At 45.9% G+C, this 11,043-nt stretch overlaps 1 protein-coding gene across 1 annotated transcript; it reads right to left on the bottom strand.

Moving 5' to 3' along the window:
* Window positions 1–8,995: 8,995 nt before the first annotated feature.
* Window positions 8,996–9,653, bottom strand: LOC107969381 (ribosome biogenesis protein SLX9 homolog). The gene has a single exon (XM_054672314.2). The coding sequence runs from the start codon at window positions 9,524–9,526 to the stop codon at window positions 9,155–9,157; it is 372 nt and encodes a 123-aa protein (XP_054528289.2). The 5' UTR covers window positions 9,527–9,653; the 3' UTR covers window positions 8,996–9,154.
* Window positions 9,654–11,043: the final 1,390 nt, after the last annotated feature.

Raw genomic sequence — 11,043 nt, 5'->3', positions numbered from 1 at the left:
CATCTCTCTTACTTTGGACAAGTATTGAACCATATATTATTCCTGCTTGATCCCCTGGTCTGTTCACTCCTGGTTCCTTGTCCCTCTCTCATTTTCAAGTGAGAGCTTCAAATTGCACAGGAATTCCAACTGCACCATTCCTTTTACTCTTGACATTTCTATGAGCTTCGAGTACTCAATGAGAATTCTGTTTCTGGTGTTTACCAAGTGAATTGGCATGGACACAAGGGCGCATGCCCCACACCATTTGCAGGAACTGTTTCTTATGATCAGTAATTTTAAAGCAATGCACCTCCTCGGGCTCTTAACTATGTCATTCCAGGAGCTGCTGCTCCTTTTTTCCCATCTCCTTCATCATCCATGTGTCAGACATGCCTCAGGCCTACTGGGCATCTGTTGTTTATCAGTGGGCCCCTCTCTGCCCCCAGCCCCCTGGGAAAGCCCTCTGATGAGTGAATTATTGGAAACACAAGGCGAGGCCACAGACTTATTGGGGGAGACACATATATAACAAGACAATTATGGCAGGTGTGAATAATGCAATAATAATGTTGTTTACCAATAGGAGTGCAGAGGAGGGTCCCTTAGCACAGCATGTAGTGTGGAAAGGAGAAACCAAAAATTCTCTAGAAAGAAATGGCATCAAAATTGAGGCTTAAAGGTCTATCTTTAAGCTATCTTTGTTGCTATCTTTTTCAAAGGAAGAGATTGGTAGAAAAGAGAAAAAACTTTTTTTTATTTCTGTTGTCCTTCCACTAGTATTTATTATTAGCGCACCCTGGGAAATCTGTGTCTACTGCTTCTTCAGAATTCATTACACCTGGTGAGTCCCACGGGCCAAGGCCCCCATATAATTTCTATGCCTTTGCTTAATTAAGACACTGTGATAGACTGGGCAGACATTTCCTGGCAATTTACGATCAGCTGGAGGAGCTTAAGTCTTAAAGCAAAGCTGTGAAAATATGCAGTTATGTTTATATAAAAAGTAGTGAAATTATAACTTTTCATGTCTTAGTCAGCTAAAAGTTGAAAAGGCACATTGTTGTGGTTGACAAGCTGCATTTATACTTTTTGTTCTTTTCCTATTCATTAAAAGCCATTCATAAATAAACAGGAAGAAAGAGACACACACTCTGAGTTTGACACTTGCTCTTTTTTATTAGGTATTTGGAATCCAGGTCAATGTGAAGAACTTCCCTAAGACTCATTGCTGGCTAACACTGGGATTAGTTACTCAAAGAGCTTTGTAGTGTGACCATCATTAAGACTTTTACAGATGTCTTTATTTAATCACATAGGTTTACCAGAGTTCAGCCAATAGACTGTGGAATGGACAGAATGAGCCCAATGCTTGTCTGACAAAATATGTTGAATTTGTCAGTTCTAAGTGTAACACTTGGATCTTTCACAGCTATCACCATGTAGTACAGTGTTATTCACCTATCCAAGTTCATAGAAGATTCCAGGCTCTGCACCAAGTATTTTCCATCTATAACAGGGATAAAGTTTTAGATATATTTTCTAAGTTTTCTTACGGTTGGGCTGATTTCTGTCCTTGCACCCTGCTAGGGTCTGACTGTTTCTGCCTTCTCAGAATTTGTATGTTGAAATTTTAACTCCTAAGGTGATGGTATCAGAGGGTGAAGACTTAGGGAGGTGATTAGGTCATGGGGGCAGATCCACATGAATGGGATTAGTGCCCTTATGAGGCACTCAAGGAAAAGCCCTCGCCTCTTCCACCAATGTGAGGACACAGTGAGAAAGCACCATCTATGAACCAGAAAACAGGCCTCAGCAGACATGGAATTTGCTGGTGCCTTCATCTTAGACTTCCCAGACTTGAGAACAGTGAGAAATACATTTCTGTTTTTTATAAGCTACCCAGTCTATGGTAGTTTGTTGTAGTAGCCAGAATAAACCAAGATACAGCCAATTTCATCATTTGGGCTGAACTCTGAGACTGAAATCTTAGAGGAATGAGGAGCAAATGATATAGGACAGTTGCATTCAGACAGGAAGGGAAAGTAACAGGAAAGCTTACCCCTTCCCATCCTGTCAGATAATGGAGGCAGAAAAAAAAAGTAGAACAAAAACGTTCCTATTCCCACATAAGAATCATACATCAAATGCAAAAGTCTTTTAGGAACATAGAAGTATGGGGCAATACACAAATATCAGAGGAGTAGATTATTTTCCAAGGCAGAGTCTGCAGGCCCCTAGAACAACTTGTGCCTTCAGCTGGATGCCAGATCCATCATGGCTCCAGAGCAATTCTGTGGGAAGACTGCAGAATGGGTTCAGGTGGTGAGTCCACTATGGAGCCCTGGCTCTCCATTGTCTGCACTTGTTATGACAGGGATTTAAGATTTCCCAAATGCTCCAGAAGGGATGTGGAAGTGTTGAGAAAGGAGTGGGCAACTGTCAGAAGCTTGGGGTAAGACTGGATAGGATAAAGTGGGGGTGGACTTGAATACACACAAATGCCTGAAACCTTGGACTCCAGGAAGCCAAAGCTTCACTCCAAAAGGATAGGCAGAGCTAGACAGAGCTCAGCAATCCTCAGACAAGGAGAGGTGGACCAGCCTGTCCACAGCTGGGCATAGAGGGCATCTAAGGATTCCACATGATCTGAATTTTTTTTCTCTCCACTATCACAAGGACACAGTAAACCCCTCATACAACTTGGTGTCATTCCAGGGAAGTTCAGGAGTAGGAGAGAGAATCTAAAAGTCTGAAAAGCATCTAAAACAGATTGTGTTAACTAAATGACATGTCAATTACTAGATCAAACCAAGATCGCACGACTGCCTCCACTATCAATGGGGGTGCAAGTCTACAAAGACTAGTCTGCATATAGAACACTAAAAGGCCCCTGTTTTTCCCACATTTTGACTCTAACATCAGTACATTTGCAGCCCCACTGCATGTGTGTCATCTCATTGAATTCCCAGAACCAACCTGCAAGGTAAATATTGCTATTATTCTGATGAAAAAAACAGATCTACAAAGGTCATATACATACATTACTCCCAGTTTTACAGCTAGACATGTAATGTGGAATCAGTTCCACATTTGAATATAGATCAGTCTGAATCTAAAAGTCATGGTGTTCCCATGATGACTCATGAGTTTGCTTCTTGAATGTGGAAACATACGATGCTTTGCATATGAAGGAAGATAAATGTAATTGATGTTGGGTATGCAATGTACCTTTTTTCTTCAGGGACTCTTATTGGGACCTGTAAGGACACATAAATGAAAAACAGTTACCTTCTAGTAGGTCTAAATGTCAGCGTAGCATAACAAAGGGATGGGCGCAGAGCCCCTGGAAGCAGCAGGGTTTATGTTAGAGTTGAATGTTCCATCTTTGGAGCTGTTTGTTGGATAAATGAAGAAACACAAAAGTAGTAATTGTTCAGGAGGTAGCAAGTGGCATGTGGTGTTGGTTTAATTAGAAGAGGTGAAAGCAGAGCTGAACTATTCAATGAAACAGACATTTATTTAGCTCTTACATTCAATGAAACAGACATTTATTTAGCTCTTAATATATACATGACACAATGAGAGAATACAGTGATGCCTAAACAATGGCAGGGTACAATAGGATATAATATTATACGAGATGGTGCACTGAAAGTGGTTTTTTTTCTTGTTTTAAAAGCAGCTTCTTTCTTGCTCTAATCTTTGTAAAACTAAAAGCAAAATCTGCACCTGTGTGGAGGAGATATGGTGCAGAACTCTCAGTAAGGACTGAGCCAGTTAATAAATTTGCAGCCCCTTTTCACCTTGTCACCATCTCGCTGTCTATGGCAGCATCTGTGGCCTCTATCACACATTTTGCTTCTCTTACTTTCTTTATACTCTTATCCAGTTCAGCTTTGTTTGTCGGCTCTTATGCAACCTACACAAGTGGAATTCTCCTTGGACTCTTTTGTCTCAAACATAAATTGAAAAACCACAACTTTGGCAATGGCCTGCTGGGTGCATTTCAGTACACTATATCTCAACCAACTGAGTCAAAGGGGGCAACTTGTTTTTACTGACAACCTAAAGACAAAGGCTCTTCAGGGCTATGAGGAAAGCTTACTTTGAAAGTGCAGTAACGGGGATTTTAAAGAAGAAAACAAATGGCAATGGAATTTTACTGTTTCCAGGAAATAAAAAATTAGAATTTGTAGACTCTAAACTCAGACTGCTGGAAAAATAATTGGGCCTTTATTTGTTCCCTTTAGAGAAGAGAGAAAAAAAAAATCTCTTAATTCTCCTGGGAGAATTAACTGCAGATGGAGAGTAGGTTCTTAGGAATTTCTCACAAGGGAATCAATGGCACATCCTGCCTGCCCTGTCCCCAAGCTAGATCAGCTGCTTCCTGGCCAGGAGACCACAATTATCACGTGACTTCAGTGGCACTGGCAGCTCCCCTACATACCAGACCCAACCAATAGCTCATGTTGCGAATGGTGCCTGAGAGGCCCCAGTGAACTGGTAGGGGGCATGGGGCTTTCTTGCTGGAGAGAAACCTGTCCAATGACTTTGCAGTGTGCTCAAGGTTTACATGGGGTTTTCTGGCAAGACAGTGGCAGGGGTGAAAGGCATTTATCTGAGCTTTGCCATTGCCTTTTTCTAGGGCCTTATCCTAGCTCTCTTGCTCTTCATTCTTACCATGACAGAAAATATGGAGCAATTACAGGGACTCTTTTCTTGTATAAGCAGAGATATCATGCACAAATCTGGTGACTCTGAATGTGCAGTGGGAGGGGCTCAAGAGCTCTCATGCATTCAAGGTGGAAAAAGCCCCTCACTACTCACTGTACATCCATCCTCAAACTGACACATGTTGGCTCTTCCCTCATCCTCTAGAGCTAAAACATAAGCTGAAGGTGGCCCTACACTCCTTCTTCTTTATAGGAACACATTGCCCATGAACTTCCTGAGTCAGATAGCCCCGTAGGAAAACATAGGTGAGAAAAGTTTGGGGAAAGAACTTGAAGTAGCATGAACTAGAGAACACTCTGGAAGAGTTAAGAAAAGGTGCACTTTTTTTCCCCTTATGTCTAGGAGGTCCAAAGACTGTGAGGCAGATTCAATAGAACTATTCAATAGCTAGTTATTCACAAGATTTATTTCTTTCCACACTGTAGGCAGTGTTTCCCAGTCTCCCTTGCAGTTAGGTGGCATGCAACTACATTCAGCCTGTGGGAAGTGGGCAGAAGTGATTACTGACCTTGGCCACTTACCCTCCTGTGTACAATTCTTTCTCTTCACTTGCTGATGAATATTGACACTCAGGGAGATCCCAGAAGCTCCATGCTGAAAATGGTGGATATTCTTTCAGCCTCGATCTCTGAAAGACTATGTAGACCCTTCTCTTCTCTTCTCCTTATAAGTAGAAGAAAGACCAGAGCATGCTCTCTCTCCCCCGCCCAGCATTGAGAGCACAGAGGAAAGAAGATGTGAGGGCATAGTGAGAAGGAGGCCATCTGTGAGCGAGGTGTTATGGGAAGTCAGGGATCCCGAACCGAGGGACTGGCTGCAGCCAAGGCAGAAGAACATAAATTGTGACGATCTCATGGACATTTATCAGTTCCCCAAATTAATACTTTTATAATTTCTTACACCTGTCTTTACTGCAATCTCTGAACATAAATTGTGAAGATTTCATGGACATTTATCACTTCCCCAATCAATACTCTTATAGTTTCTTATGCCTGTCTTTACTTTAATCTCTTAATCCTGTTATCTTTGTAAGCTGAGAATGTGCGTCACCTCAGGACCACTATTGTATAAACTGATTGTAAAATATGTGTGTTTGAACAATATGAAATCAGTGCACCCTGAAAAAGAACAGAGTAACAGAGATTTTCAGGGAACAAGGGAAGACAACCATAAGGTCTGACTGCCTGCAGGGTCAGGCAGAATAGAGCCATATTTTTCTTCTTGCAGAGATCCTATAGATGGGTGTGTGAGTAGGAGAAATATCGCTGAATTCTTTTTCCAGAAAGGAATATTAATAATTGATAACCCTGGAGAAGGAATGCATTCCTGGGGGTAGGTCTGTAGATGGCTGCTCTGGGAGTGTCTGTCTTATGCGGTTGAGATAAGGGATGAAATATGCCCTGGTCTCCTGCAGTACCCTCAGGCTTACTAGGATTGGAAAATTCCAGCCTGGTAAGTTCTAGTCAGACTGGTTGTCTGCTCTCGAACCCTGTTTCCTGCTAAGATGTTTATCAAGACAATGCAAGCACAGTGGGACATAGACCTTCATCAGTAATTCTAATTTTGCCTTTGCCTTGTGATATGTATTGCCCTTTGAAGCATGTGATCCTTGTGACCTACTCTCTGTTTGTACACCCCCTCCCCTTTTAAAATCCCTAATAAAAACTTGCTGGTTTTGTGGCTCGTGGTTGCCATCACAGTCCTACCAATATGTGATGACACCCTCGGAGGCCCAGCTGTAAAATTTCTCTCTTTGTACTCTTTCTTTTTATTTCTCAGACCAGCCAACACTTAGGGAAAATAGAAAGAACCTATGTTGAAATATTGAGTGCTGGTTCCCCTGATAGCGAGGAAAACAGCCCTCACTAGACACCCACCCTGACAGCATCTTAATCTTGAATTTCTAGCCTCCAGAACTGTGATTTAAAAATGCTTTGTTTTTTAAGCCAAACAGTCTATGGTATTTTGTTATGGCAGCCTGAGCAGACTAATACAACCATAGATCACACTCTCACCCTAATCCTTGTTGCAGATTGAATTTTACATTATGAAAAATAAACATCTCTTTTTGTTAAGCCACTGAGATGTCAGGCTTTATCTCTTACAACAGCTGGTGTTTATATTTCTGATACAAAGACCACACAGAGCTAATCAAGTGTGTGATATCCCTTTTCTCAAAATGTACAGGCTGGATTTTTATATGCAAACTCTACCTTAAGTGCAAAGATTCCTTAGGGTCAACACCCAAGCTTATTACCAAAAAAAAAAAAAACAAAAAAAAACAAACAAAAAGCTAACTAATACTTCATTAACAGATATTTAAAAAATAAGAGTACTTATTTAAGCCAGCTAGTTTTTCAAACATTTTATGACTCTTAGCTCATTTCATTCTCATAGAAATCTATGAGGTATAATTCTTTTTTTTTTTTTTTGGCGTTTCTAAATTTTTATTTTTTAGAGACAAGGATCACTCTGTCACCCAGGCTGGAGTGCTGTAGCGCAATCTTGGCTCACTATAGCCATGACCTCCTAGGCTCAAGCAATCCTCCCACCTCAGCCTCACCAGTAGCTAGGGCTACAGGCACACACCACCATGCCTGGCTAATTTTTGTATTTTTTTGTCAAGATGGGGTCTCACTATGTTGGCTGGTCTTGAACTCCTGGCCTCAAGTGATATGCCTGCCTTGGCCTCCCAAAGTGCTGGGATTACAGGTGTGCACCACTGCGCCCGGCCAGGTTTTTCACAGGAAACCCAGACCGCAGGATTAGGAGGCTGGAGAAAGCGGAAGCCGCCCCCGCCCACCTCCCCACCACACTGCCCTGCGTGCATCTCACAGACATTGTTCCCAACACTTGCTCTACCACAAAAATGGTTTTGTCGCAAGCACTGGTTTGTGACCAGCTCCTCTGAAGTGAGAAGCCCGTTCTCCAAGGAGCTGGGGCTGGGCAGCCAAGCCAGCCCTGGCCGAGAGAGTGTGGGATCTGCTGCCTGTGGCTCCTGTACGCCCGTCTGTCCCATCGGCCGGGGCCTTGGAGGGTGTCCAAGCTGTCTCTGTGGATGCCGTGTCTGCTCATGTCAGGGAAGGGCCAGGACACTGGACAGAAGGGATGCAGGCTCCAACTCGCCTCGGCCAACCACTCTCCAGGCAGCCTTGGCTGGGCTGCTGGAGCTATGAACCCTGAGCAGGCAGCAGGGCCAGGGGAGGTCAGACCATGGGGGCTCACAACAAGAGGGGCTGTGCACAGGGGCCACCCACATGCCCTGGAGCTAGGAGGCCCCGGAGTCACTGGGACCACCCCCACCCCAGGCAGCATGGGAAGGCTCAGGGTGCTGGGCCCCCACCTGGGAGCTGAGAGTGGTCCTGCTCTGCACTTCCCAGACACCCCCAGTGGGGTGCACCACCATACCCAGCCTGCCCAGCCCTGCTGAAGGACATGGGCCAGCGAGGCCCCGCAGAGCACTGGGATGGGGGAAGCTCAGGCAGGGGGAGCCAAGCTGGGCCTCAGGGGCCTGGGGATGCACCACCCCCTTGCTTTCCACAACTTGAAAACAAGGACTGATCAGTCACTGATTCACAGTCCAAAAACCAACCCCCAAATCCCAGGGCTTCCAGCAACAAAGAAGGACCTCTCTCACTTCCGGGTCAGCAAGAGCTTCAGGGCTGGGCCCACTCCACATCTCCTCCCTGCAGAAGGACCCTCTGCTCTCCACCCCCAGAGCAATGCAGTGGGCTGCCTGGGTTTGGAGCAGCTGGGTAGGGCGAGGGCAATGGGTGGGGTAGGGGGGTGCAGCCCAGGGGGTGCAGACAACAGGTGAGCAGCAGGCGGAGAGCCTTGCCAGGGCCATCTGTGTCCCTGGTCACTGAGGGTGGCAGGGGATACTGAAAGGGAAACAGACCCCTAGGTGGGGAGGGCCCCGAGCCAGCCGCCATGGCAGTCCCTGCAGGCCTCAGTGCTCCTGGATCCCACCAGGGCCGCAGCAGGAACCGAGGCTGAAGCAAATCAGGGCAGCTGGTGGCACAGCTGGGGCCACACCCAGGCACAATTCCTTCCCAACACAGCCAGGAGGCTATCTTGGGGGCACCAGTGCCTGCTCAGGGATGGACTTGGGGCCTCCACAACTGCAGTCCCCACAAACCCTGTGCACGGTCCACCCTGACTGTGTGGGGGCTGGGGCCCCCAGTGGAGGGATGTGGCTGGTTGTCCTGAGGAGAGCGGGGGCAGCTGTCCCGGGGGGCCCAGCCCTGTGAATCAGGGAGCAGCTCATGGGAACGGCCCTTGGGGTGCAGGGGAAGTTCACAGAGCCATTTATTGAGCCCCACAAGCGACCAGAAGGAAGGGCGTCCACCAGGCTCAGGCCATGGTCCTTGAGGGGCCGGCGCTCTCTACTTGGCCCACACATGTGTCCCGAGGAGTTGTGGCATGCCCGCTGCCCTGGTCAGAGCTGGCCGCCATCTTCCAGCTGCATCTGCCGGGCCAGCGTCTGCCCGATGGCCACCAGGGGGCTGGCTCTGTAGGCCGGACTGGACAGCAGCTCCTGAAACCGGGTCCTTCCTTCCTCCAGAAGCTGCTGTCTCTGGGCTGCGCTCATCCGGCTGAGCTCTGAGGGCCGGGGCTTGTTGCTCTCCCTGCTGCAGGCTTGGCGCCGGCTGCCAGTCTCGAGCCCCAGCAGCTCGGGCAGGGCATCCCTGAGCGGGTGCAGGTGCCCCACCACCACCGTGGCCCTCCGCCTCCGCTCCTCCCTATGCTTCTGCTCAGCCAGTTTTATGGCTTCGATTTTCTGCAAGCATTGCTCACGCCTCAGCTTCATTTTCTCTTTCTTGGGCAAAACGGTCTTGGCCTCTGCACCTCTCCTGATGGAAGTGACGCTCCTCACATCCAGCTCCAGCTTCTGCACCAAGGCGCTGGGGTCTATCTTGGTCCTGGCAAAGATGTTGGTGTTGATGAACGGAGGTATAATTCTTATTAGCCCTGTTTTTATAGATGAAGACAATGAAAGAGCTATTACAAACTTATAACTGAGAAAGAGATCTGACCTAACCAACTCCATCTGCTTTTAACCTCCAAGCTGTCCTTGTTCATTCCTGGGTGTAGGGTGAACTAACTTTGGGAGGAACTTACTTTATAGTGTAAAACAAAGATATTAACACCCCTTTCTCAAAACAAACCTCCTTCTTTCCTGGGGACTAGACTGCCTTTGTAAGACTAACAAATTAGCTACAAAATTAGAAATTATGGTTTAGGAGTCATGCAGCTGTAGGCTACAAGATTCTAATCCTCCCTAAGCTGCTCCTAAGATCAGTGCTTGAGTTATTTTGCAGACCCTGCACTTGATGGATCAGCTGGCACCCAGTTTATTGAAACACTCAGATCGATAAACTGGCTCATCTGATCTTGTGGCCCCCACCCAGGAACGGACTCAGTGAAAGAGGACAACTTCAATTCCCTATGATTTTATCTCTGACCTAACCAATCAGCACTCTGGACTCACTGGCCTTCCTCTATGCACCAAATTATCCTTAAAAACTCTGAAAGCTCTGGGAGATGGATTTGAGAAATAATGAATCTCCAGTCTCCTGTACAGCTGGCTCTGTGTGAATTCACTCTTTCTCTATTGCAATTCCCGTCTTGATTAATTGGCTCTGTCTAGGCAGTGGCCAAGGTAAACCCACTGGACGTTTACAACACTGAGGCACAGACAGGTTGAGTGACCAACCCAAAGTTTCACAGGACACAGTAGAGTCAGGATTTGAACACAGACATTCTGACTCCAGAGTCTATGCCCTTAACCACAACTCATACTAATTCACTTATGTTTTTTGTCCATGTTTTCATTTATTTTCTTTAATCTACAATAAAACTTTGATTTTTACACTGGCTGAGGATGAAGTAAGAATGTTGCAAATAGAAAAATGTTAATTGAAAGACACAATTTATCTTATTCTAGCACCAGAAATGATCAGGCCTATTTTGACCATGAATCTCGCAAGCTGTGCTCTCTAAACTTTTGGATGAGAGGGCGTGGGCTCAGAGTCTGGGAACGCTCTCTCCCTCACTCCCTCTACTAAGTAGGTTCCATGCTCTATTCAAGTTTGAGAGACTCTGCTTGGTTGGGGCCTGCATTTATGTTACTCCTATTCTTTATACTTGGCACTTCACAGACCGTGAAAAAATAATCTGGTGGAAATGGCAACTTTGGATTTTTAATCTCAGTTGTTAAAATTTTTCCAAATGAGAACACTTGGACACAGGGCAGGGAACATCACACCATAGGGCCTGTTGTGGGGTGGGGGGGAGGGGGGAGGGAGAGCATTAGGAGAAATACCT

Source organism: Pan troglodytes, chromosome 17 (genome assembly GCF_028858775.2).
Source record: "Pan troglodytes isolate AG18354 chromosome 17, NHGRI_mPanTro3-v2.0_pri, whole genome shotgun sequence".
NCBI classification, from domain to species: Eukaryota; Metazoa; Chordata; class Mammalia; order Primates; family Hominidae; genus Pan; species Pan troglodytes.
This window is presented reverse-complemented; position numbering and strand designations above follow the sequence as displayed.